We start from the raw sequence: 26,827 nt of genomic DNA on the forward strand, positions 1-26,827 counted from the left end.
CACCAGCAGTCACTCATACTTTTTGTTTCACTATTGAAACAAGACAATCTAGACATTCTTCATTGTCAGAGACGCTTGATATAGTCAACATTCGGAAAGGCGATATCAAATCGAATTTCAATATCCGAAGAACAAATTTACCGTAATTGGAAATAAGCAGTATTCCTAGGCTCCGTTCGATTCGGTGAACAAGGTGGCGGGTCTAAGTGGATTCCGTAGTTCGTGGCGCAAGTTCGCCCTGGCGGCGTAAGGGTGAATTTCCGCCTGTCTGCTCAGTGATCGGCCACCCACCATACACCCGTGCGTCGCTACAGACAAAACGAATCGTGGGGTAGCGGAACAGCTCCGATATATAAGTGTTTGTGCCTTAGTACCCAGTGACCAGTGTAAGGTTTAAGCATTTTGTTAACAAGGTAAATGTCGCCATCGATCGGAGCTCCGGTACCGATGGACAATTGCCAACCCGTTTTTAAATAGCTTTCTATTTCGCACGTCTCTATATCCTGCCACCGAAATGCTACGTACATACGCTAACGTGCTGGATCGATTACATTTCTCGAGCGGAATAGCACAGCGAGCAAGACATGCTGCGCCTTTACAACTTGAGACGTAGCCGCTTGGCATTTCACATTTTTCGGTATTCGAACATCAGGCCCTCGCAGAGTTTAACCATTCCGTGGCTAAAGACCCGATGATATTTTTCGCCCTCCTAAGGAATCGCCGAAAACTCTCGTGTTGTGACATTTGTGCGAAATCTCGCTGCCACCGGGCGGCTAATTTATGATGAGCCTTAATAATGAACTTCAAGTATCGATAAATAGTGACATTTGCGAAACGGGATTAACTGCCACCGTGCCAATATCTCACACATGTTAAGAATTTCGCTAATTATTGCGAGTCGTCGATACATTCATCTACATGCTTTCGCCTATAATACGCACAATTCTCTATACAATTCAAATACACAACCATTTCTGCAATAACGGTTTGCAGTAATGCGGTACACAATTTTCAACCCTTTCCACGACATCGACACTTTATACATTCATCGCTGTGTATCCGAGTTGTCTGGAGAATCTCGTTGGCATATTTTACGTCTCAATTTATCCTAACGATGTAGATTCGTTCTTCGGACTGTTCTGAATTTCCGCACACGCCCCCTACAGAATTGTGCCTGATATAATTGTAAGGAGTCTCAAAGCCGAACTTTTCTCGCTAAAGTTGCTACTATTCGACGAACGCTGTTGATTAGAATAGTCCAGGTCTCGGCGTGTGTGAAGTTTTTTTTTTTTTTTTTTTATCTTTTCTCCTGGTATATTAACAGCTAATTCACCGATCAAAGTCAAACTGCCCGCCTACTGCTTCGTTGGCACGGCAAGTCCTATGTGCACGCGAATAGGTGTCTCATACCTGCTGAAGCCTTTGACGGTTCAAGCCACCCTCAGGCACTTAATAATGCATAATATACGAAGGGGCAGAAGCGAGCACGAGGCTAGAGTTTTTTTTTTTTTTTTTTTTTATCCATCCCTTTTTCTCTTTCTCTTTTCTTTTTTATTTCTTTAAATTTCTCTCTCTCTCTCTCTCTCTGCCTAGGCCCACTCAAAATGTGCCGATTGTATCTGTTGGTGCCAGTGACCCCCTATTGATTCCACGCTCAGCAGAGCACAGACCAGACCCCTCACCCTCGGCCTCCTCCCTCCCGCTCCCCCCTCTTCGTCTCTCCTTCGCCCCCTCATCCTCCCGCCGCACTCGCCACCTCTCTCGTTATTTCCCTCTCTCGGTATCTCACTCTTTCTCACCCTACATTCGCAGCCAACCGCGTATTCGACGCCTCCGCCGCCGCGGACAGGCGCTTTTCCACCCTTCCAACGGTGCGCTTGTAGGGATAGGTATGCCTGTATACATAGTGTACCTATATGTAGCCACGCAATGCACACAATTGCGAACGTCTTTGTCGGCGTGCGAAGCGCGGGTGGCTTAAAGGAAATTTATTCGAGTTACCTGAGAGGTCCTGCTCGTCGTTTTCTTCTTTATCCTACTCTGATTACAACGTGAGAAGAATAACCGACGCGGATTAGCGATCTCCCCTCGGGAAACCCGAAAAGATGGGAAAGGAGTTATGGGTCGTTCTTTGACCTCGCTGATCAATTTTCACAACATCGGTTCCTAACTCGATAATAAAAGACATCTGGTTATAACTGTTCTTTATCTTTATGAAAAAAGATTATGGAGATATTCAAAAGGGGGCGTTCATTAATTACGTAAGGTGTTTTTTTTTTTTTTTTTTTTTTCAAGTTTGAACCACCCACTTCCTCGGTGAAAATTGGTAAGATGTGGTGGTATCTTCCCTTCCCCTCACGTGAGATTTACCCTATAATTTGTAAATAATTAAATTTATTTGATAAGTTCATGTATTTTGCTTCACACCACTAAATACCTACTATTCAATATTATCTGTGCCCGGAATTGATTTTTTAATGTAAAATATTATCTGTTATTATAATGTATATTGTCGGAGTTAAAAAGTTGACGTGAGATTTTTATCAACTCCCCCCCTATTTTGATCTCACGTAAGTAATGGACGCCCCCAAAGAGAGTTGGATGCTTGAGGTGTTTTCTTCGAAATATTCAATTGTTTCTTCTCATTTCCGTACAATTATTCAGTAAAATAAAATAATTCTTACTCCTCGAAATTACCCAGATGCATTTTTTAAACTTTAAGAAAAGGCGCTAACGAAAACTCGTGGTATTGCATTTTTCAGTAGAACAATTACGTGCTCAATCGTATGTTCGATACGTGTAAATGAAGTTGTGAGGCATAATTGAATTAGACGAAATAAATTCTCATTAAAGTCTATCACCGATAGTTACGTGGGATGGAAAACGGGCCACTCGGTAAACACATGGTATTGATTATTCGTGATTTGAGGGCCGAGGAAGGGAAGAATAAATAAATAGTATCGGTATTTCTTATTCCAGTTGCGACAAACGAAGAACAAAAAACGATCTACAGTTTTTACCCTAAAATCAGATTAATTTCTCATCTTAGAATTTGTGGGTACAGAAAGTCAAGAATAGAGAAAGAAAGGTGTATAATACTAAAGAGAAAGTGCGGTGATCATGAACGATAATACGGGAAAAGGGTAACGAATCGAATATTGCGGGCTTGTCTTGTAAACTCTTAAGAGTAGGAAATCCAAGTCAGGCGTGTAATCACCCCACGTGCATTGATCGTCTCGTAAGTACCGATAAACTTCTACGTACCCAGAGGTACCTACCCATACTCGGTACGTTGTACGATTTACCTGAGCGAGGTTGCGAAGGAAAGGGTACGTAGAATCGATACGTATTAATACCTACACAACAAGACCTTGTATATCATTTTGGCATACATGCGAGTTATTTTTACACCTGGGAGGCTTACAACAAAGCTGGTCTAGACCCCAGGGCTCTTGGATGCCCCTTGGCTGCAACGCCACTATCGTTCATCGCGTGGATATAATAATCATAACAATAATGACAGTAATAAAGGTATACGTGCAGATGGACGCATACACGCTCGCGTAAGTGATTCGCTTCTCAAGATCCCCTCGGTACCGTGACTCATCGTCGTCATCCGGTCAGGACGAGGTGGCTCCCGACGCAAAGGGAAGTCTTAGCATGTAAAGATTTATTCCGTCCGGATTGGTAAAATCTCCTCGCGCCCGATAGTGTCTTGCTTCTTCTACTTTTACTCCAAGTGAGAATAATGTGGATGGAAATGTGAACAATTGATCGTGAGATTGAAAGCAGTTCTGCGCTTAGTGAGGGTGTAGAATAGACACGGCCTTTTGTTCGTGAAATTCACTTTGCTGTCGGTGCCGACTTCGCCCTGGCCGGTCTCCCCTACTCGTCGATCCTCGATGCATGTATATCGATCCTGCTCTTAGCATTTGACACACGAAACGGACACGTGAGCCACGGCGCGTGACTCTGGCTCTCTCCTATGACTCATTGTCAGTGTATTGAAAAGGAGAGATCTCTGTGAGCTGAGACCCTTTATTTGTCCTACACGCGAGCGCGGAGGGTGCCGGGATTCTTGAAAAACTATCAATCCCTTTCAAGTTCTTACATTCTTTTATTTCACGTAATAATCTTCAGTTTGTAATTTTATACTCGAGTATCTTGATCAAGTTTCGTTAGACAAGTGCCATGGTAGAAAATGTAAAACATCAATGTCAGTGTAAAATTGCAGTTTATCTTTAAAACGGGCAAGAGACAATAATGTGAAATCGGTTCTTTCAGACGCCTTATAGATCGTGATTTTGTCCTGTGTGATGTTACCTGTAGCAGGTTTGTAGTATGTGCCTGCATACACGGATGGTAATTGTGTATGGAAATTATTGGGATTGAAGGATGGAAGCCAACCCGAGTGACGCGGTCGAGTCGCGGCGATGACCAGCCTGATTTTGGAGAACGCAGACTTGAACCGCCTGTTCCCAAAATGTCGGCCTAGGGGCGGTCAACCCCCGCGATCGGGGGGCTCGACGCCGAGTCATCCGCATGACCATCCTCGGCATACCGACGAGTCAACTGGTACCACCAATCGCACCGCTGCAGCAGCCAACATCGCGACAATTGCGACCATCGCGACGATCACGACGATCGCGAACTCCGTCGACAAGTTTAAAAGCAACAACAACAACCCCGACGAAGACGCAGACATGATCGACCTCGAACGCGACACCTCCGACAGGCAAGTTACATCCTTTTTTTCACTATTGCTAGTCGTTGTCTTCTCCCCTAAAGTAACGTAGATTTTGTGCGCTACATGCAGTGAGATTTCTCAGACACTCTCTTTGAGAGCTAATTTAACCCTGCATTTCTTCCCATTCTACCGAGTTATTCCCGTGATGCGACTCATAGTAGGCAAATTATGGTACAAGTTCATTCTGAGCATCCGTTGCTCTTTTGTTGCGCATTTTTACCCCGGTTTGCCTATAATTAGGAGTCCCTATGGGGCACATCACGGAAATAATCCGGTATATTTGCAAAACGTCCAGTAGACTCCATTTGTTGTACTGTAGGTTTTGGTACTATCTGGGATTACTAGAAGTTTCGAGGAGTTTATTGCCAAAATTCAAGTTCATGGTTATTGGCATATTTTTTGCACAAATTTTGAACTGAATTTTTACATATCTTGCTGAACTTGTACAGATACATATTCCAATATCAAAATATTGGAAAAGTGCAAGGACAAATATTCAAGATTTCTTCTCTATCAAAAGATACCTTGCAGACTCTTGATTATAGCCACTATATCAATTCCTATGAATAGTTACACTTCAGCGAAATTGGATGTAGTAAAATTTTGAGCAACACTCATGTACACGCGCCAAGATGAATTTTCAAATATTGCGTACAGTGTGTTGCCTATCTCTTATCCGACAGGCGCTTTTTTCTGAAAACTCTTTTCAAACCCAGTGAAAACTCCCTGCAGCGTAATTTTAAAGTAAACCGTTACCAGATGCATGTTTGAAAGGACTTAGTCCTTCACTATCTTAACGTATATAGAAGTATGTACCTAATATTGTAGACCCGCCCTGTATATGCCCAACAACTCATTCTGCACGATGTTTAACAATAAGAGGTCCGAGTTGCGTTCCTTTAGGTGTAGAAAGCAAGCGAATGGCAGAAAAAAATCAGGTTCGCTGTCTCGTAGGACGGCTACGAGTGTCGTCGCCGGATTTCCGGGTGAGCCCCAGCTTCCGGTAACAACCGCGAAGTTGCCCTCGTCAAGCTCATCGTCAGCTTCCGGGCGCAGCGAAGATGCACCAAACTACGTCAGTCTCGCCGGAAGCGACCATCAGGCGCAGTCTCAAGACGCCCTGGAAGACAGCGGCCCCGAAGAAAGCCCTGTTTATATCTTGACTTCCGCCAAAGGCGATCGCAGCTATAAACTTCGCGATTCGAGGTGATTCATTTATTTTGCTTATTCATTGATTGTGCACTGTGCGCTGATTAAGTTGACTTTCATAGTGATTTGAATTGAAACAAATTGCAAAAAAACTTGGACCATTTTTAGCCGGTTATCAGTACCATTATTTTGTAATTCTTTCTACAATAGACGTAGACTGTAAATTTCCTAGATCTTTTCAAAAGTAGAGTACATCAATTTACTGGAATTCTGAAACAGTGAATATGTTCATACTTTCAAACTCGCTTATTTAGGCATGCGAGGTTTTCAAATGTCAAAATAACAAATAGGAACGTATTCAGCGTGTAATCTGGTTTCTAATCGCGAGTAAATATCGACTATAAGCTTGACATTATTATTCTTCGGCAGTAATGCTTTCGAAATGCCAGGTTCGCGTGGTCCTCTGACTACCAAATAGGACATCTAAAATTCTCCGCCTTACTTCCTAAACCTTTTGCCACCCGTAAAGCTGCGAACGTCAGCGGAATAAGATGACACTTGCCGCTTAAAGTTTGCGCAAAAAATAATGATGGTTATAAAACTAATTCAAAGGATCTCATGGTTGAAGGCAGTGAATTTAAAATACAAATCTCCCAACCATACTTCAACTTTCGAGTTTATAATACCATGGCAGTCCCCAGAGACCAAACGTGAAGATAGTGTCCTTTTCAACGGCATTTTCATATCTTGAATAATGATCATTCGCCAAGAGTTGATCTTCTTTGTATCAACTTTCGAAAGATTTCATAAAAGGGTCTGATAAGTAGCGCGGCTTGCTCGCACGAACAGTTTGAACGAAAAATGAAATTTGCAAGCTCGGTGGTAGAAGATATCCAGACGACCAATCGGTTTGCGATTTTCAAGCTGTCGTTCGACTTTTGGGGTATATAATTTATAAAGCTTTACTAGTGCAGAGCAAGGCTCGTTGATATTTGCTTTACCATTTGTCCTTTTGTAGAATTGTAATATCATCTCTGTAGATCTGAATTCCGTACCTTTCCAGCAATACGGTTTTTGCCATGTAATGTATTACATAACGTACGCTGACATACTGATCCCAAGACGATATCGATTGTTCAGAACATTGCAATTCGTTCAATTTTTGTAAATACGCCGTACCATGATCTATAAATTCAATATTGTAATGGAACCTCGTAAAATTTCTGGCGAAAAATCCGTCATGATTTAATTTCCTGAAAAAAACCACCTGTCTCTTCAACCGAGAATTGCGGATTCTGCGCCATCTCTTGACTAAATATGAACACACAAACACCGCAAGTGACTTGCACTCAATTAGCAAACTGAGATGCCGATCATATTGGATCTATAATGTCGAAGACCGATCGAAAATCGAATATTTTCATTTGGCGAAACAGCCGATAGATAAATAATTCATTGCATTGTTCCATGTTTGAAATGGATATGCGTACGTACGTTGCGTACGTCAATCGTGCATTGTTGTTAACGATTCGTCGCAATTCCCATCTATTTTTATAGATGAATATATCAATTCTCGGCTTTAGCGAGGTAGGCAGCAGCAGCAACAGAACTGATCAGATTTTCATATACATAGATATCTTCTCTTCCGTTTTTTGTGGTTAAACCTGATTCTCCGCAATCTGTCGACTGCTGTCAGTGTAAAAAAATCACTGCATGTTTCTATCGTGCGTATTTTCTCGTAATCAGAAAGTAATCGTAATTGAAATTTCTGATGTAGAATATCGCCCAATTACTTATTAGTACCAGTAGAAAAACTCTGAAAAATAACGACCTAACCTAGCGAGAAAACTGCCCTCGATCAAAGCAACCGAATTCCACGCTTTTAGTGTATGATGGAGATAACATATTTTACACGATTCCGATTATACGTTGCACTTGCTGTTCTTAGGATAGAATGAGTGAAGATCCCGATACTTTTGTCTTTTTAATACCTTTTCATCTTTTTGCAGCCTAATTTATGGAATGTATGCTCAGATAATAATGCGACCTAATGTTTGCACAGGATTATTGAGATTGCTGGCGGTAGGGAGGTATTCTCGCAAAGCAGAGGTAAAGTTGCTGCAAGAAAGCCGCGATTCTTGGCTGCATCAAATTCTCTGGCAGTGGATGACTGTCAGACAGATAACAAGCTCAGTGTTAAAAAGAACAATAAATCACCAAATAGGCAGAGCGTCTGGGAATTAAGAAGCCGGTAATTAGCAAGAATATTATTCCAAATTCTCTGTTTTCGCTAAAAAATGTATATATTTTAAATCTATTCATGTAACTCGGTAAAAGCTCACTACAAGGACGCCCTTATCGTGTTTTAATTCTAATTATTTTTCGCAGATGCGGAGAGGCCAGAAGACAGCGCTCTAATCGCGAAGTAACAGAGACCGTATTTTCGTCGGAAGTACACTCAGTGCGTCGAAATACAACAAAGTCTATCCTAGACTACGATTCGCCAAAGAGTAATCAAGCCAGTCGCATAATAAACTATGACTCGATACTGAATAGCAATAACGTAGAGTATAACACACCAAAAAGTATTACTGATCTTAACTATGGCCTGCCTAAGAACTGCGTAGATTATCAATCCAATCACACGACGCCTGCGCGTAGCATGGCAATAGTGAGCGACGGAGAGGTCGTTGTGTTTGATGATATTGACGACAATTGGCGAGGCCTCAGGCTTGATCTCGGACCCACTAATGCTGGGCAACAAAACACAACTGACAATATCGATATTGAAACTGAAGATTCTCAGCGAGGTAGAATGCATCCTGAACCACCTGGATCTAGCGTAGGGAGCACTCCGAGTCCCGCTTACCATCGTAATACATCCGATTTTTTCAAGGTGAATAATCGTTATACTTCTCTCACTTTGTTTCTCGTTGTGCATGTAATATTATTCCTAAAATCACTAACAATGATTTGGCTCAGTTCTTTTTTTTTTTTTTGCGTTACAAGTTACTGTTAATGAAGAAAATCCCGTTATCATTGATGATTTTGTTTTCGCCGCAGTGGCTTCTACTATGCAAATGGAAAATTGACGAGCTTTGTGAGATAAAAAATGTCTTTTTCATTAGGTTGTTACTCCAGCCAGTGATTGCGAGGGAGACTCTCCTCCTCCAGAACGTAATCACAAGGTTGCCAGAGTAATTGGGGAGCTTCCTATTGCACAGTATTCTGGCAGCCCCCGACGCTATGGAGTCCGTGAAAATTCTAGACTGCCCACTCTACTCTCATCGCCATCCATCTACGCCCCACCCAGACCTGGTTTTCCTCAAAGAGTTTTACCTACTACTCCGAATCAGAAAGAGGTAATCACGACTGGATATGAGACATGGACTTTTTTCTTCTCGACATGTTCCTGACTTTCCAATTCCAATTACAGAAGGAGGAAAAACCTGTAGAAATTTCTGAAAAGCCCGTTGTAGAACTGGCCTCGTCTGGAATCGAGGAACCACCTTCCTGCCCCACACCTCCACCGCCCGAAGAACCAGAGGATGAGGAGGAAGAAGAAGACTGTTTGAAGTCCTCTGTACTGCCGAGTGATAATTTATCTAGTCTCGTTTCACCAGGTGGCAGTACATTTGACTACCTTTACGAATTTTCGGAGACACGGAAAGTGCTCGAAGAATTTTTCAAGTGTCCTCCACCTACCGAAGAAAAGGAGAACAATATTGATTCTTCTCTGTTTCAAGTACGTTTTTTCTTCAGCTCCCGTTTCCCTTAATTTCGTCAAAAAAAAATAGGATTATTTGTCTCATTACCGATTACTTCTAAGGATCTCGACTACGAACTTCGGAGGCAAGCCGGAAGCGCGTACGTAGGCCAAAGGCTAGCCAGTGGTCCGCCAACTTTGGAAGAAGTCCTGATACACGAGTCACCCAAAAAGCAGAGGGCTGACTTTTCCCAGACGGTGAGCAAGACTGATTTTGAATCATTACGAATCCACATATTATAACCCTTTCATTAATAATAAACTAATCAGAGCATTAAATATGTGGTAAAAATATCTCATCATTACAGCAGACGGTGGAGCACGAAAACAATTTTTTGGACTTGTCGGTGGGTACCGGAAGCAGCGAAGACCTTGGTGAGACAGAAGTAGGTCTGCAGGTTGGACATTCAAGGAATTTCACCCTCAGTCCTGAGACAACAGACTGCGACAGTAACTGCGGTGATTTAGACAGTGAAATGTCATTGATGATGATGGACAACGAACTGATGCCTGCTAGCGGGCTTTTGGGCTCCGTTGGTGACCTTGGAAACAATTCAGACTCTCTTAGAATATACACAAGCATGCCTGTGCTCGAGGATGGATTGTCGAGCGGACATGCCAGTGACACGGATAACAATAATCCAACAGTGATGCTCATGAAGCGACAAATAAACGAGATCGAGAGGGAGATTATACAGAGGACGCGCAACGACATGCTCGGCTCTGAGAACGAGTCTGGTAAAGACGTGAGCCTTAATGTTACCAAAGATATTTTGCATTCTCTGAAAACGACTTCGCCTGACTTATTTGTCACTAGTAAGGAAAGGAAAGACATTTCTTACGAGACTAACGAACTTGAACTGGACGGACTTGACCCTCTCGGCACGCCGCCACCCCCAGCACCTCAGGGCAGGCAAAGCGCCAACTTAGAAACTGGCGGCGAAGTTGAAGCTGCTATCAAAGATATCAGGATGGCTCTACAGAGAACGAAAACTCTACCAGTCAAATCACCGTCCGAAGATCCTCCAGAGCCAAGCGTCAGCCCTGTATGGATACCAAGGTACATTATTATTGTTAAATAAAAGTGAAAGAATTGAAATAAATGAGGCATTCCAAGAGTACACAAAAATTTTGAGTTGTTCGAAAACATCATGGCATATATTTCCCAGAATTTGATTAGCTTCTTGTTGGATTCATCAAATACATTGAAATTATCTAATACGATCATGGGTTTTAATGATCTCACGGGATTTGAAACAGTTTCCCGTTTAACGACTAACTTTTGGGATTCCTCGCATCTGTCATGAGTTTTTTTGTCGTTATAAGTTCGTCTAACTAAGAGGTAGTATATTGGATGGCAGGCGGAGAGCCTGCGGGGAGAGTAACAGCGAAGATTCGGAAGCCAGAAGAGTAGGAGAAGACGCTGACGGTGAAGTGGAGGAGGTTGTAGACGAAGAAGAAGCGGACACAGATCTTGAGACTGACAGACTTCTCGGACAACAAAGAACGGATGACCAAGGTTTCTACGACGACAAGGTGAATATGAACTTTTGTTTTGTTCTAAATCAGGAGTTTTACACAGTAGGTACAATATTTTTGTGTAATTCAATTGAGGCATCGTCCATGTGTGCTGACAATAAAATAAAGCAAAATAAGTACAGAGAAGCAGGTATCAAACAATCTGTTTAACCAATGAGAATACACATTTCCCACTTTTGTTATATTAATTGGATTTGTTGAATCAGGTGTAAATACATTGCGACGCCGATAATGTGCGTGAGCAAATGAGCCATTTAGCAAACATTTAAGTTCAATGTCTTCACTGAACTTGGTCTCAAGTGTGTGCTTCAAAACCAAGGACAATAGATTTGTGTCAAGAATCGAATTTTGATCTGTAGTTACAAAAAACCTGAAATTAGCACCGAACTCTCTCTCTCAAACAAATACAATATAAAATTTTTCTGTTTTTTTTCTTGTATTTCCAAGGAATTCAGGGTAACGTGACACAAATTAAAGGATTTTCCTTAATTACTTCATATCTTATCGCGAGAAAGAGTATATAAATGCTGTTTTGAAAAAATTACAAGCTTACCCAAGAGCATCGAAAGTAAAGTGTTTTTTTTTTTGTTGTTTGTCTGGTGTACATTGAAAAACAGTTTGTACTGTTTGATAAAGCAGAATGAAACAAAGGGTTGATTGTTAGTTTGAGAATTTACGTACATAATATTGAAATACATATATATATGTATATACATATATACATTTTTTTTTTTTACTTGCGCAACCCTGAAATTGAGCAATATGATAATAACGATAATATTTAGAATGGAAAGAACTTATCTGAAGATTAGAGTTTTACTAATGGTGTATGTGTGCTACTAATGGTGTCTTGGTATTACGCAGGGGTGGCGGAAGCCTAAAACTAGGACAATGTTGCCACCAATGAGTACAAAAATTGCGACTCCCAAACAGACTCCGCCGAAAACATTGAGCGTCGCTCCTCTAGATGCATTGCCACCCTCCGAACCCCTGCCGTCCACCTCAGTATCGGTCTCGGTCTCTCCTCCCCCTCCTCCGACTCCCGCCACCACGGTTTCCGCCACCCAATCGCCACCCTGTGATCGCGAAGCAACCAGTCCCACGCAAACTGCGTCGAGCCCCCAGAAGATCCCAGCCAAAAACTCTCCCTCGCCCCCTCACAGCCTCAAGGAATCCAGCGGCAAGGTGAAAAAGGTGCTCCCTTCGTCACATTCGCTGACATTGCCTATCGTTATTGCTTACTGCTCATAGAGTTTCCAGTTGATTTATTTAACTTCAATTAACGCAGTTTTTCGAACTGAAAAAAAAAATGATTATTAATTTATTGGATTGCCGCACGACTCTAGTTACACCTATTTAATCACCAGGCTATTCGAAGATAGTTGTTTATTTACGAGGTGATCAGCTTGAATCACTGGCTGAATCTTACATAAAAATTTGGACTCTGCATTCAATTACTTTCGTATCTAATTTCGGCTAAATGTCATAGTTTAAACTGATCACTCGTATTTTAAATTCTTTTTCGTATTAGTCTCTTCTCTGCGGAAAAATTGCCTCTTCGATCGATGTATCTAACTTGCTTGCTGGAGCAGTGATTGAATTGCAGCACGTTGTTTTCTATTAAAAGCGATTGAATATCAAACACTATATAGTCAGGTGAATAGATAGATAGAAATAACGCGAGTAAGCATGTTGAAGATTGAAAATTTATACAAACAATTTCATGATTGACATGAAAATTATTTAATCATCTAGGCCATTTAGTATAGATTACACAAAACTATCTACTTAATCTTTTACGTACCTGATCCAACACATTTTTCAAAAAATTTCACAGTTGAATTCCTTTTGTTGCAATACATATTCCTGTCCAAGGTTTTCCAAAATATTCTCCAAATTTCAACGAGCGTCTTACGGACTTTGGTTACTCCTTCGAACTTATAAAAACTGCGCGGAAAGTTATCAAAAAATCGTACAAAAATACTTCTAAACTTTTCACAATCCCTCTTTTGGACAATAGTCAAACGAAACGTAGAAATTCCCCCAAACCCATTCAGAATCAGAGTAGCTGTTTGAAGTTGTAAACGTTACTGTGAAATTTTCACACCAGGAATATGTACTTATATAGGGTACGAACCTTGAAATATCATTTAGGATGCATGTTATACTTTGTTAACTCTATCTACTTTAGAAACGTCGCACTAGTCAGAGAGACTGTAATGGAAGAGAAAGGATATAGGATATAAACTTGAAGTTTCAATTGCAGTTTTAATTGAATATGAAGTTTGATTTATTGCTTACTAAAAGTTATCCTCAAAATTGGTGTTGTGAAAATTAGACATTGTTCCATTCTCTTCTGGAAAAAAATTATGCACATTTTCCACTTTATATGTAACCCCGCGTCTTGTGATTATTTAATTTTTACTCAGATTTTTAATATGCATAGGGGAGCGCATGGCTACATTGTCACAGCTTTTCATTCAATATTTGTTAAGCAAGCATGCAAACATTTTTATAACGAGGTAACCGGATGTCTCGATCAGCTTAGACCTTTGATTATTTTTTCAATTTCAGCAGGAATCACATTTTACTTAAAAAGTGAACAATATTAACTCAACAGCAGACTCTGAAACAGCAATCAGATTTTGGATGAAAACTTGCACGTACTGATTTCCAAAATATTCACATGGACTTGATTTTTTCCAAAAATATTTGTTTTGAAAGGTCAATTTTATGCTTTCATCTATTTTGCAATTCGAGACACTCGCAAAATTTCAACTACAGTATAATCTATCAAATAGTAGTTACTCGGGCAAATGGAAAAGAGAAGTAACGTTTTTCTCTTTAGACCCTAAACTTATTTGACAAGTATCATGTGATGATTTCAAATTGGGATAAAAATCAAACGCCGAAGCTGTGCTCATCCGCTTGAAAAACAAGGATTATTGATAAAATGCTAGGTACCTCTCACATTGTTTGAATGTTCGTTATTTTTCAGGATAAGGATGGAAAGAAGAAGAGCAGAAACAAAGAAGGTAGCATCAAATATCTTGTTATCCTGTACGAATGTGAATTTAAGTGAAAACTTAGTGTTTTTCTCTTTTTTGTTTTTCAATTAAGTAATATTAGAGTTATGAGTAAGGTGAATATTGAGATGAAAAATTGAACCATCCGTAGCATTCCAGTCTTGCATGCCGAGTTTATTGAAACATTACATCTCTGTCTTTAATTTCTTGTGTAACAGAATTGGCTCTCTAGCGTGTGGTTATCTCTATTTAATTAAGTAATCTTCTGCATTCAATAACAACTCTTCAAATCCTGTTTAACGCTGCTATCTTGGATAACGTGTTGTGCTTCGATTACGTCTCAACGCACGCCAATGGTACGTAAGTCTAGTAACACCATTTTTTCGTTAAGAAATCTGTCTAATATCACTTTCTTTGGTGTTGATAAAAAATGAAATTACGCACTTCACTGTTCACATTGTGTTGATAACGAGATTTAACTTGATTGTAAATTACTCGTTGCCTAATAACTCGTTGAAACTGCTAAAGTTAAGTTTCATGTAAGACGTTAAGTGACTTGATCGTAAAATTTAATCTCCACCACACTCCACTCTCTTTTGTATCAAAGTTGACATCTACTAGCGAGCATGGTTAATTCGTTTTTAGTAAACTCGCCAGGGAATGAGAGCTAAGATGAATCTCATTCTTCGCAATCTTTTGTCCAAGTGAAGTCTGTTCAGTTGCTCGGCTGTCACACAGAGTATCTGGCTACGTTTGGCCAGCTCACTAATTTCTAATCCGATCATTCTAAATTATGCGTTACTCTCGTTATTTCAGCTTTACTCACCGACCCTTCAGTCCTGATCGAAGGTGTCTTATTCCGCGCCAGATATCTAGGATCCACACAGTTGGTATGCGAAGGACAGCCAACGAAATCGACTAGAATGTGCCAGGCAGAGGAGGCTGTTTCTAGGATAAAGGTAAGCAGTTCAGATGTTAATTTCTATGTTAAGGATCAGAAATATCTGATCGTAATTTATACATATATTTATATATTTGTAAATCTGTATTATAGGAATACAGAATAATATTGTATACTAGAACTGTTCATATGAAATATTCAGCTCTGTTTCTAACGCACTTTACCCTTTCTAATCCCAATTAATTGCATCTCAATGACGAAACGAAAAGTTGCACAAGAGCTGAGTGCTCTGGGGTGCGAACTGTGGTTGAAACAGTGCAGAATATGCCAAATGTAATATTTTGTTAGGTAACACTTACCGATCTTGATTTTTATTTTCAGTGTAATTTCGATCGTTTAAATCAAGATCGCTTTTGATTTATTACCCAACTCTGTCGTAGAAGAAAAAGTTAATTTTTTAAATTTTCTTGTCTTTTTTCTTTTCAAAGGAATTCCGTACACGATAATAGACGCATGCACTGAATGTCATCATGTATTCACGGCGTGTACTGTAATTACTTTGACAGATTGTAACTTTAACGACAGATAAAAGAAACATCGTTATGTGTAAAATACTGTGACCTTATCATATTTATGCCGCCATATTTATTTAATATATAATTTACTATATGAATTAATCTAAATAATTGTCATACGGCCATTGTGTAAAGAGGCCTGGATGTTTCAGTGTAGCGCCCCCCTTCCTCACATCACCAACACCACCACCCGACCACCGAACACTGTCATCTTCTCAATGTAACTTTTGACGTGTCTGTCTGTCTGTTTGTCTGTCTGTCTGTCTGTCTGTCTGTCTGTCTGTGTTTGTATAAACTTTGATCTATCTATTCGTTTCTCTCGCCTCGATTAATCGGCATTGTTATTATTCCATTACACGCAGTCACGTACCTTTCGTACATGACTTCTACTTTGCTTTGTTTCGTATTTGCTTACTTTACAAGATCTGGCTGCGATACTTTGGCTACTTTGTGAATTACTTAGATGAATAATTTTTTTTTTTTCTTCTTTTCAAAATAGTTATTACTTTTGCAAGGCACTATGGAGCTTTGCTTGATGCCGCTTACATCTCGTTGAACTTACTTTTGTCACGCTGCCGGTTTCCACAGCGTATAGAGTATCTCTTGTAGAAGCACTTAGGCGACAGTTGACAGGAGGAGAATATTGAGCGAGCCTCCGTTTGTGTGCCTATTATGCCTGCTTCTTCGTGTCTTTTGCCTGATTCTTCCGCAGTTTTCTTGAAAATGAGAAAATTTTGCAATTATCCTCGCCCAAGCTTGCTTTCCATCCCCGATTACCTGCCTCTAGCAAACTGGTGCCACAGATTATCTCAGATAGCCAATGCTAGGAAGGATCGCAGACAGTCGAACTCAAATCTCTGTACCTGATATGTACCGCCCTTTTTATTCGCACCGAATAGATAAGGATAATTCGAACGAACTTGTATCCAATATTATAAGTAATTGTTCACAAATTGATTTTCTCTTCTGAATCATGTAGAAAAAGAATTTTTCACCCAGTTCAAAGATTGCATAGAAAACATTGGTTTTTAACTTTAACTGATTCGAAACGTGTACCAACTACCCAAATATCGATGTACCAAATAATTCCCTTTGCCGGGGCCGCAGCAGCAGCTTACAGCCAGTATCTAGTTGAAATTGCAAAAAAAAAAAAAAAGAAAGAAACAAAAAAATAGAGTGGAAATAATGTCTTGAACAAGCTTTTTTAACACTCGCACCTAAATACTTACTTACCTACTTACTTATTATATTTGCAATGAGAATTTCTAGAGCTTTGGCTCTCTTTGTCTTGTTCTGTGTCGGTGCCGTGGCAATGTGACTAGCCAGAGCCTTTGTTTGTTTGTTTGTTTGGCGCGTGCGTAACGGAAGGATGGTCCAGTGCCGATGCAGGCAACGCTGGTAAACTATGGTGGGCAACATGCCTATGGTCGATGCAGTGTTGCGTCACAAGGAAGCCTTGAGGAAGATGAGTGCGACTCAAGCGAAGAACTTATAGGGAGCACCTCAGGTGGTGGACAGTCTGAATCTATCAATATCGGGGCTCAGTCCCAGCTGGCCCCAATCGGCGGCCCGTTGGGGCCCACCACGGTTTTCAGACTACAGTTTCTTGGGTCGGTGGAGGTGGAAGAGGAAGGGGGACGAAAGCGGCGAAAACGTCTCAAGAAACACATGGTCGAAGAGGCCGTCACTAAGATAAAGGTCCGCCCGCCCTTAGACCAGAAGTTCCTTTCATTGTTTAGAACTTATTTAGAAACTTTTCTGATCGTTATTACTTTTGTCTGTCTTTTATTACTTTTTGTTTTTTCTAGATTTTATCTTTCAGTTTAAGAAGGTCATGCCCGAAGTGTCGCTCGTTTCAAGTTTAAACGACGCTCTTAAAGCAGATTTCTTACACGGCTGTCACTAAACTTGACAACCTCGATATATAACTTGTATTTTACAAGAGTTCACCATTCCTAACTGTGGTCACCACCACTGTACTCAATGTATCCTAGATTTTTACGACTTCAACAAGATTTTACAATTTTTTAAATAGTTGTCGTGCAAATCTTGGAACAATCGATACGTTCCTTTAGAATTTCATTGATGCTGTTCAAATATCTCTGAGAATCGATTTGAATCACATAAACTTATGGTACATTTTTTTGGGCCATGTTCTGAACATGATCATCCTGAAGATTTACGGATATCTCTAAGCTTTCATTAATTTCGATATTCACGGAAATTTTATTGACAATTCTAAAACCTATGGGTACAATTAGCATTTTATCAAAATTTTACCACATTTCGTGTAATTCTCTTCAATGATGTGTTTATTACTTTAAAAATGGTTAACCCCCTGATATTCTATCACCACATTGATGTATATAATCATTTAAGTTTATTGAGTTGCGACTCTGATTCAGTTGAACTTATATCATACTGCACGCTGAGAAATGATTGAATCTACTGTATAACCACTACCAACACTGTGATAATACTAAATAACTCTGTAAAATTTCCATTTTATTTAACACGCTGCTTTGTGACGTTAGGCGTTGGTGAGTATATAAATTTAACACAACCTAGTCAATTTCATGATGATAAATTCGTCAATCGGTTCTTTTTCTATTCATCTCTCCCAAGGCGCCAGATGGGGAAACACAGCCGAGCACAGAGGTGGATCTGTTTATTTCGACGGAGAAAATAATGGTCCTAAACACCGATTTAAAAGAAATTATGATGGACCATGCTCTGAGGACGATATCGTACATAGCAGACATTGGCGATCTAGTAGTATTAATGGCACGTAGAAGATTCGTACCGCACGAAATGGAAGAGGCACCAAAAATCAATCGAACTCCAAAGATGATCTGTCACGTTTTTGAGAGTGAAGAAGCACAGTTCATTGCCCAAAGCATCGGGCAAGCCTTCCAAGTCGCTTACATGGAATTCCTCAAAGCGAATGGAATAGAGGACCACAGTTTCGTCAAGGAAATGGACTACCAGGAGGTGTTAAACTCCCAGGAGATATTCGGTGACGAACTGCAGATGTTCGCCAAGAAGGAGATGCAGAAAGAGGTATTTACCAGGCACTTTGAAATCGACATTGCACTCCGGTCAACCTTGAATCAATTTAACAGTTTGAATCGTAACTTCCAGGTCGTCGTTCCAAAAGCAAAGGGTGAAATTCTTGGCGTAGTTATTGTTGAATCCGGGTGGGGGTCAATGCTTCCGACTGTCGTAATAGCCAACCTCGCCCCAGCGGGTGCTGCGGCTCGCTGCGGTCAGTTGAACATCGGAGATCAAATAATAGCGATAAATGGTGTATCGTTGGTGGGCCTGCCGCTGTCTACTTGTCAGACTTATATAAAAAATTCTAAAAATCAAACGGTCGTCAAGCTCACTGTCGTCCCGTGCGCCCCGGTCGTTGAGGTCAAGATAAAAAGACCGGACACAAAATATCAGCTAGGATTCAGTGTACAAAATGGAGTTATATGCAGTCTTCTACGGGGAGGAATCGCAGAGAGAGGAGGGGTCAGGGTTGGCCATAGAATCATTGAAATCAACAATCAAAGTGTCGTCGCCGTGCCGCATGAAAAAATCGTCAATCTCTTGGCCACGTCTGTTGGGGAGGTGATAATGGAATAAATTTTTACTTTTATTTAATGAAAAACAAAAAATGCTCTGAATTGCACTGTCATTCCCCGAAAAGAGTCAACATTCGTTCCCAAATTTTGACGGTAAAATTTCCAAATATTCTCTGAATTCGAATGAAAAATGTTTAAAATGTTTTTACGTAAAAGTAGGTTGAAAATTATGACTATTCTAAAGAAGATTGTTTTCAGATTCTGATGAAGACTATGCCAACATCAATGTTTCGGCTATTAACTGGCCAGGAGTCTCCGGTGTACATATAAAGTTTGAAAAAGTCACCTGGCCATCACGTCATGTCACGTCGCATAGAAAAGAGACAATACATCCACCGCCATCCATTTAAAACGTCTTGAATATTAAATCCGACATATGTTGTCCGCCCCGAATTGAATGTTTGGTTTAAAAGGGACACTGTATACATAAATTATTTGGCCAGAGCTCCTCCCGCTTAGCTAATCGATTACGAGTAATAATGGCAAACCAACAACGGTAGCCTCCACCTGCAAATTAACTGAATATTTATCCAAGCATAATTTATACATACGTACATACATACATGCATACACGCGTTATAACATATGCATATACTATAAATTATATATTATTAAAATGTATGAATATATTATAAATTTTATTAATCAGCATAGGTTTCTCGTAGCAAATTATATGTTAAACTTTAAACGTTATATCAAATTTTCCGATCAAATTGCTACGGGAAACATAAATGCGTATCGAGATCGCCAAGAAATGATGATAGGAGATGCAATGCACATCATTATAAATAGCACAAAGGGTCTTTACCGCGATGGTGTTATAAATCGTGGTGGACTAAATACTGTATATTAAATAAGTGCAGAGGACTTTGTCGTCGAGATTTATAGCAAAAAAAAAAAAGAAGAAAAAAAAACAAAGAAGAAAACGCAAAATTAAAAACTTAAGATAATAACTATGAAACGCGAACAAAAAAATACAAAAAAAAAACATCACATATATCTTTCTCGTTTTAAAGACGATGATGATCAACTCTTCTCTTCTAAAATTCTCATTCGTTTCTATCTTTCACATATTAATTATATAATACAAGCGATTGCTTCAATACGCCCGCCGATGCCCCAATTTAATTATTAGTTTTGCACTATACGATCATCGTTATAATATAATAATATGTATAGATACTTGGAATTTATAGTTATACGTACATGCAATAGATATGTATAGTGACGACGAGAGTTTCGGTAATTGTTTAGAAGAGCTCTGTTGACTGTAAAGGAAACTGTAGGATGTGAACCGAATATTCGCGCACTTGAAATACGTTACAGATAATTCATAATTAGGATCTAAAATTTAGAATTATTTTTAGAAAGGATGAACCTGAGCAATAGTTACGTTGTTTTAATCAATCGATTGAATCAACGAGTCGTTCTGTTAACAAGGCACAATAACGTTTGATGTTCTATAATACGGGAAATCACTCGAGTAAGTTATCAATTGCAAAAGCCGCAGCGACGGCGAAGAGCAGAGTTTATATACAAGAATGTTACGGTGTCAAATGAATGACAAAACGTGGACAATAGATTAATCGGTATTATAATTGAATACGTGCTCTGTAACATGACGTGTAGATTTCTTCTATAAATGGAATATGTGTATAGAATTGATCTACCACAGCAGCGGTATGGCTATGAATAATTGTAATTCAAACTATGCTATATACTTTAATATACTATACTATACTATACTATACTATACGATGGTGCGTAAGTATAATTTTATAAAGGATTATAGCTGTGTGCTCTTCTAGATAGGTACCTACTATTATCGTTACAACGTATCGCTAACGTTTTGTCTATTTTTGCTGAGCTACTTTTCAACTTTCAGCTATTATTAAGGCTTTCAAATTCGATATATTGATATTTACGACGGTGAGGTAATGTGTAATTCCTAAACATTTTGACGATCTTCGACGAAGTATAATTTTTCCGCGAAAAATTTCATTGGTTCTAAACAAGTAAGAGAACGAAATTGAAACTAATTTGTTCTATTCGAACGTACTTTGAGTGTCGTTGATTGTCCAATGAATTTTCTCGCCGCCTGATGTTTTCGTCAGAATTTTTCGGATACTTGCGGATATATTTTATGGGATCAAACGATATGATATACATAGTTGGGTGGCTGAAATGTATCTAGTCATTACTCTAAGAATAAAATATATAACTAAATAAGACGAGGGAAATACTCAGCCATCGTGAACAGACTGGACTGATCATGTCTAGCCACTTTCATTTTTCTTTTTTTTCTTTTCAAAATCTAACAAAGACATCCGCAATTTAAATTCTTAGAAAATATCTTGCTATCCTTTGGATGGATACGAAAGAAAATATTATTGGGAAAATTAAGGTGAGCCTCATCTATGAAAAACAGGCGTTTAAAATTATTACGCATGATCTTTATTCTGATTTTATTACTATTCGAAATGTGGCTATTATTAATCATACACTATGAAATTTGGATGTAGAGTAATGATCACATAAACGCCTATTTTTCATAGTCATTGTAAGTGTTGTAAATGATAAAAACTACTCCGCCATCGCTGGTCTAGAATCTCTGATTTCATGCTCTTCTATAAAAATACACGTACCCTACCTATGCCCAATTTTCAAATCATTGCCAGTGAATTTCATTAATTTAAGTCTAAACTCTTTGAAATATACCTCTACGGACCGTCGATAATCTTTTTGAGATTTTTCTTTGATAATCATGTGACGAACAAGTGTCGCTGGACAAAATTTAGTGAAGATTATTGCGAGGTCAGCTTAAGCTCAATTGTGATGATGTGGTAGAAAACGATGGAGAGAAACAAAGAGGACAAAGCATAAGTAAAAATCGTGGTAAAGTTTGAATGAAAAAAAATATATACTAGGGATGGAAAAACGAAAATACTAGAAAGAATGAAAGAAATAAAGGAGAATAATGCCCATTCGTATAAAAAAAAAATATATAAATAATTATACCTATCTTATACATATACATACATACTATAGAGCTTACGCCGTAGCTTCACAAGTCATGAGTACTGCACTACAAAGAATATCATGACTCTCTATCAATGTTTGTGAGTGTATTATATAAATTAAAACTATTAAATAAGTGAGCTATTGAATGTGTATATGGTTATACTATACTAGTCCATACAAAGATAACAATAAACTGTAATTTTGAATTCAAATTCAAAATTCTATCCATTCCTTTGTACATATTTTATCTATGCTAGCTTCGTTGTTGCAAACATTTTTTTTCTAACAATCGATGGACCATTCGTACTTTAAAATTTGCATACAATCTATTGCAGGGTCTTTATTATTTCAAATATTTTATAGGGATGAAGATCGTAATGATCATCCAAACGCATTGCGAAAAAAGGTTTCATTAAATCTCTCGTACAACAGACGGATTTTCCTCGTGAAGCTTGACTTGGGATTACGTTCATTTATCAAGATTTTCCTTTGTAATGCGTGAATTTTACTGCCTATAATTTAATTGGGATTTCATTGAATTTCTTTTTACAACGGCATTGTCCCTACCACCTTCTCACAATTCAAAATCAACCCTTTAACTACCCCCTTTTGATAAAAAAATCTTCCTGATCTGAAGAATCCAGTTGATCGTGGGTAATGAAAATTTCTCCCTGAGAAAACTCGGAAATTTAGGAGAGTTTGATCCAATGAGACAATATTTTTGTTTAAACAACCTAGTTTATTAATACATAATAGTTACAATAATCATTATTACAATGTAACACAGCGTGTGTGCATATAAGTCTGTTTATCCGTATTCCGAAGTCTCTGTGTGTGTATGTCTTCATATGTACAAAGAAATCACTCACTCGGAGTTAACATCACACCGGCGGCTTATAAGCTTACCGCCATCACTTTATTTTCCAGTCAAATGATTCCTTTTTCTTCCGGTTTAAGAAACGAAGTGTTTCATTTTCTTGTCATCTTCAAGAAAATTACACGTATACACACATAAGTAATAATTATTATCATTATACACAAATATATGGATGTAGATTAAGGAATATTGTATACTTCATTACTAGGTCCGTCGACTTTCACGTATAGTATACTTTAACCAAATAATTCAGTTCATATCATCATTTTATTGTTCATAAATATAGTACATCTTCGTTTGCAGTTCCTTAAATAATGATCGATGATCCTTATCTTTCTCTTTCTCTCTCTATCATTCTCTCTTTCTCTCTATATATGTATGTATAACATACTATAATCACGGCTTCGCTACTGTATACCATACTATCGGCTAGTAATTTATAATCTGTTTTATTTCAGTTCGATATTCTTTACAACACAGGTTAATCGCATGACCAGATTATTCAGATTACACGTCTCTGCACTTGAGTTGGTAATATTCTTTGTTTTCATTTTAAGATACATGCTTCAAATCTATCCAAACATCAAATAAAAATAATTTGCTTCTAGTAGATGTTATTTCAATAAATAAATCCTGCAGTTGATAATTTTTACACGTAACTGTGGTGGCTAACTTCTAGAAGGCAGCAACAGTTACAAATACGTACAATTCTTCCCCATAGGGAACTATGTATGTATATACAATTGATACTATCATTCGTTGTACTTTATAAATATTCGTACACATATATAAAAAATCCCTAATAATTGCATAAATCCCAACAATTTAGTAGTAATGGTAGTAGTAGTAGTAGTAGTAGTAGTAGTAGTAGTAGTCTATGAAAATGCTAGCCAGTACCAAATACTAGTAAAAATTCCAACTGATTGTCTCTATGTTGTTATATGGTAAAATCACGTAGTGAGTATTATTATATTCCACATCTGTGAGAGCTCAACCAGTCAGTTAGTATACAGCAGCTCTGCCATTCTCCTAAAAACTCGTATCACATATATGAAGAGTCGATCTATGGATTCTATCTTCTCACACGTCACTAGAAGCGTAGTTCAAAATAACGACTCTGTGAATCGTCGAGATAAAAACATTTTTCTTTCAGATAAAAAAAGGCGTAAAGAACCGATGTCTCTTTTCGAGTATTTGTGTGAATTTGCAACTGTATTGCTCTGATTTTCACCGCCGTTATTCAATTTGGATACATAATCAAGAGAGTAAAAAAATTAAACAAACGGTAATAAAATGGAAATAAATTTAAACGTCGAAACTGTGTGAATAATATCGAAAATAGAAAATGCAGTCTGTCATTTTAATTATAATACGTATAATTTTATTAGAAAAAACCTTTTATTCTTTCAAATAGCAAAATTTTCGACAGAGGTGCAGCAGCAGCAGCAGCAGCAGCAGTAGCGGCAGCGACAACAGCATCAGTGGCAACAGCAGGGGACTGAGATAGTATGTTAGTCTGGTGGAGGAAGGTAACAGGGTGGTGGTGCAATTTGTTCGAGGTCTAGGAGGAACAAGGTGGTAACGGGAACAAGGATCGTAAGATGGGGACGATGAGGCATTGGTGTTTTTGCCATGCGCCATGCGTGCGAGAGGAAGGCTCCGATAACGGACCAGGCTGAGATCAGTTGTCCATGGCGTATCTACGGGTCCATTCTTTGGCATTGCGTATCGCTTCACCTTCGTTAATCTTCCACAATTCGGCGACATCGTTTGCTAATGGATCATCAGGGTTTGGTGCACTCAAGAGAGCCTGTATTGATAGCAGTACTGTCCTTATCTGAAGAGCAGGACTCCATTTGTCCTTCAATATATCCAGGCAGATTCTGCCCAATCTGGTAACGTGAAACCAAATACGATCAAATGTTTTAGTTATCAGTTCAGCTTTTTCAACAGTTTACATTGTAGAATACATTATAATAGTAGATGTAGCATACCTGTCTATATTGGGATGATATATTTTAGTAATAAATCTAACTTTAGGGGCTGACATTGGGTAATCCTCAGGTAAAAATAATTCTAGTTTAAACAGTCCGCCTTCGAACGGTGAGTCTTCGGGACCTGTTACAATGACGTGAAAGTATCTAGCGTTTGCATCGTCTGGTACAGCGCTGATGCCAGGGACCGGCTCCTGCATCAATCTCTGCGTCTCTTTTATTATACGGCGTGGTAGGTCCGCCATTATTAATCTGTAAGAAAAACGATCGACGACAATATCAAATCAGTGTCAGACAAAGTCAGCGAACTAAGGAGCGAAGAATAAACAGGCAGTCAATAACCTTACAGCAGAAGCAAAATGCAAAGTACATATATGTCAAGCCAAAAGTCTACAGCAATGATACGTACATATACTAATAGTTATCACGAATTTGTGTTATCAACTTTTCATTCTCTGATCAAAAAATCAAACGAGACATAATAGGAGTAAAAATGGAAGGAAAAAAGTACGGCAATCTCTCGCGAAAGCGGGATGACGGCACTTATATTCGAGTAAACAAAGGCGTATATCATTGGGCGGCGAGTAATTTCGACATTAGATCGAAGCCGTTGATCGTGCTGTGGCAAGCGATGGGTGTTTGCATTGCGGAACAGTAACTGTAACAATGTACGTACATTTTGGTTTAAAAAAATGTGCCCGCGTCACCCCGAAGGTCTGGCAGTATGCGTACTCCGTCACTGTTACTGGGGGTATTCGTGATTGCCTGCCAGCTCTCGCAAGATCCTCGGTGGTGGTGTACTACTTCCAGTTAGCGGTTTAATCGTGTATTATATTTTCTATTCTCGTTCGCCGATATCTAGCGAGGCTCTTCACCTTTTGGTTAAGTACAAATTAGGTTAACACGAGCCGGATAGTGAAATTAGGATTTTAGATAATCTACTAGTACCTAGGCTTTGATTTCTATTATGAAATGAAAACTAATTTAATTTTTTAACACGATCAAGTGTGTGTATCCACAGCTAGGTTCTGTGTTTCTTGCAATTTCGATAGTTAACTTCCTCATACGCAGGTGGCGACAGTGGAGCGGAACGGGAATGGTGGATGATATTATTCAGTCTCGCCAATTTCGTCACGGATTGTAATTTCATTCGCTTGCTTTAGGCAAATGCGATAGTCAGGTTAACCTTAATCATCGACAAAAATTGAACAGCATATTATGAGCTGTTACATTCACTTGTGCAACTTTTTTATGAATTGGATCGTAAAATAAAAATTTACCCTTGACGCCACGAATCAAGGGCATCCCAACACATGCGGCCGGTCCGGAACTTCAGCGTGTCTGGATTTTCATGGACAGCAGAATGCTGTCGCAGAAGCGCTACCTAGAATGCGTTCCGAAATCATCTGGCAGCGCCAAAAACTCTCTAGTACAGAGGCAGCGCTATACCCAAAATTGGCAGCGCAAAAGAGATGAAAGATTGTTGACACACAGGCTGCTGTCGGAGCGCACCCCTACAGTGCCGCAAAACGGATTGTAGCGTCACCTGATCTGAAGCGTTATCTAGACCAGTCAGAAGGCAGCTTTAAACGGAAAATCTTCT

At 39.1% G+C, this 26,827-nt stretch overlaps 2 protein-coding genes across 20 annotated transcripts; one reads left to right on the forward strand and one right to left on the reverse strand.

Moving 5' to 3' along the window:
• Positions 1-257: 257 nt before the first annotated feature.
• On the forward strand, positions 258-24,378 carry LOC124306192 (uncharacterized). 16 transcript variants are annotated; one of them, XM_046766528.1, is made up of 19 exons: positions 258-413; positions 4,395-4,735; positions 5,651-5,953; positions 7,959-8,147; positions 8,285-8,792; positions 9,025-9,258; positions 9,333-9,641; positions 9,726-9,860; positions 9,971-10,722; positions 11,009-11,198; positions 11,649-11,657; positions 12,066-12,395; positions 14,200-14,236; positions 15,044-15,186; positions 17,072-17,401; positions 18,238-18,243; positions 18,329-18,763; positions 18,845-19,318; positions 19,531-24,378. In XM_046766528.1, exons 2-19 carry the CDS (start codon positions 4,434-4,436, stop codon positions 19,600-19,602), a joined length of 4,758 nt encoding a protein of 1,585 aa, XP_046622484.1. In that variant the 5' UTR covers positions 258-413; positions 4,395-4,433; the 3' UTR covers positions 19,603-24,378. The 16 variants fall into 16 exon arrangements, with proteins under 16 accessions (XP_046622484.1, XP_046622491.1, XP_046622489.1 ...); XM_046766535.1 differs by having other exon boundaries at positions 15,065-15,186; XM_046766533.1 differs by having other exon boundaries at positions 12,066-12,386.
• Positions 23,479-26,605, reverse strand: LOC124306194 (ubiquitin-conjugating enzyme E2 N). Of its 4 annotated transcripts, none has more exons than XM_046766549.1 (4): positions 26,505-26,605; positions 25,901-26,099; positions 25,225-25,476; positions 23,479-25,122 (listed from the first exon to the last, which is right to left on the reverse strand). In XM_046766549.1, the coding sequence occupies exons 3-4, from the start codon at positions 25,467-25,469 to the stop codon at positions 24,912-24,914; spliced, it is 456 nt and encodes a 151-aa protein (XP_046622505.1). In that variant the 5' UTR covers positions 25,470-25,476; positions 25,901-26,099; positions 26,505-26,605; the 3' UTR covers positions 23,479-24,911. The 4 variants fall into 4 exon arrangements, with proteins under 4 accessions (XP_046622505.1, XP_046622506.1, XP_046622504.1 ...); XM_046766550.1 differs by lacking the exon at positions 26,505-26,605 and adding an exon at positions 26,173-26,432; XM_046766548.1 differs by lacking the exon at positions 25,901-26,099 and having other exon boundaries at positions 26,505-26,552.
• Positions 26,606-26,827: the final 222 nt, after the last annotated feature.

This window comes from Neodiprion virginianus, chromosome 5 (genome assembly GCF_021901495.1).
Source record: "Neodiprion virginianus isolate iyNeoVirg1 chromosome 5, iyNeoVirg1.1, whole genome shotgun sequence".
Taxonomy (NCBI): Eukaryota; Metazoa; Arthropoda; class Insecta; order Hymenoptera; family Diprionidae; genus Neodiprion; species Neodiprion virginianus.

Bases quoted from the DNA above. Each gene is read 5' to 3' on its own strand.
- LOC124306194 (XM_046766548.1), bottom strand. From the start codon at position 26,539: ATGTGTTGGGATGCCCTTGATTCGTGGCGTCAAGG. The intron at 25,477-26,504 runs GTAAATTTTTAT...TTTTTCTTACAG, and splicing joins CTTGATTCGTGGCGTCAAGG to ATTAATAATGGCGGACCTAC. The intron at 25,123-25,224 runs GTATGCTACATC...TCACGTTACCAG, and splicing joins TATCATCCCAATATAGACAG to ATTGGGCAGAATCTGCCTGG.
- LOC124306192 (XM_046766528.1), top strand. From the start codon at position 4,434: ATGACCAGCCTGATTTTGGAGAACGCAGACTTGAACCGCCTGTTCCCA. The intron at 5,954-7,958 runs GTGATTCATTTA...ATGTTTGCACAG, and splicing joins TATAAACTTCGCGATTCGAG to GATTATTGAGATTGCTGGCG. The intron at 8,793-9,024 runs GTGAATAATCGT...CTTTTTCATTAG, and splicing joins ATACATCCGATTTTTTCAAG to GTTGTTACTCCAGCCAGTGA.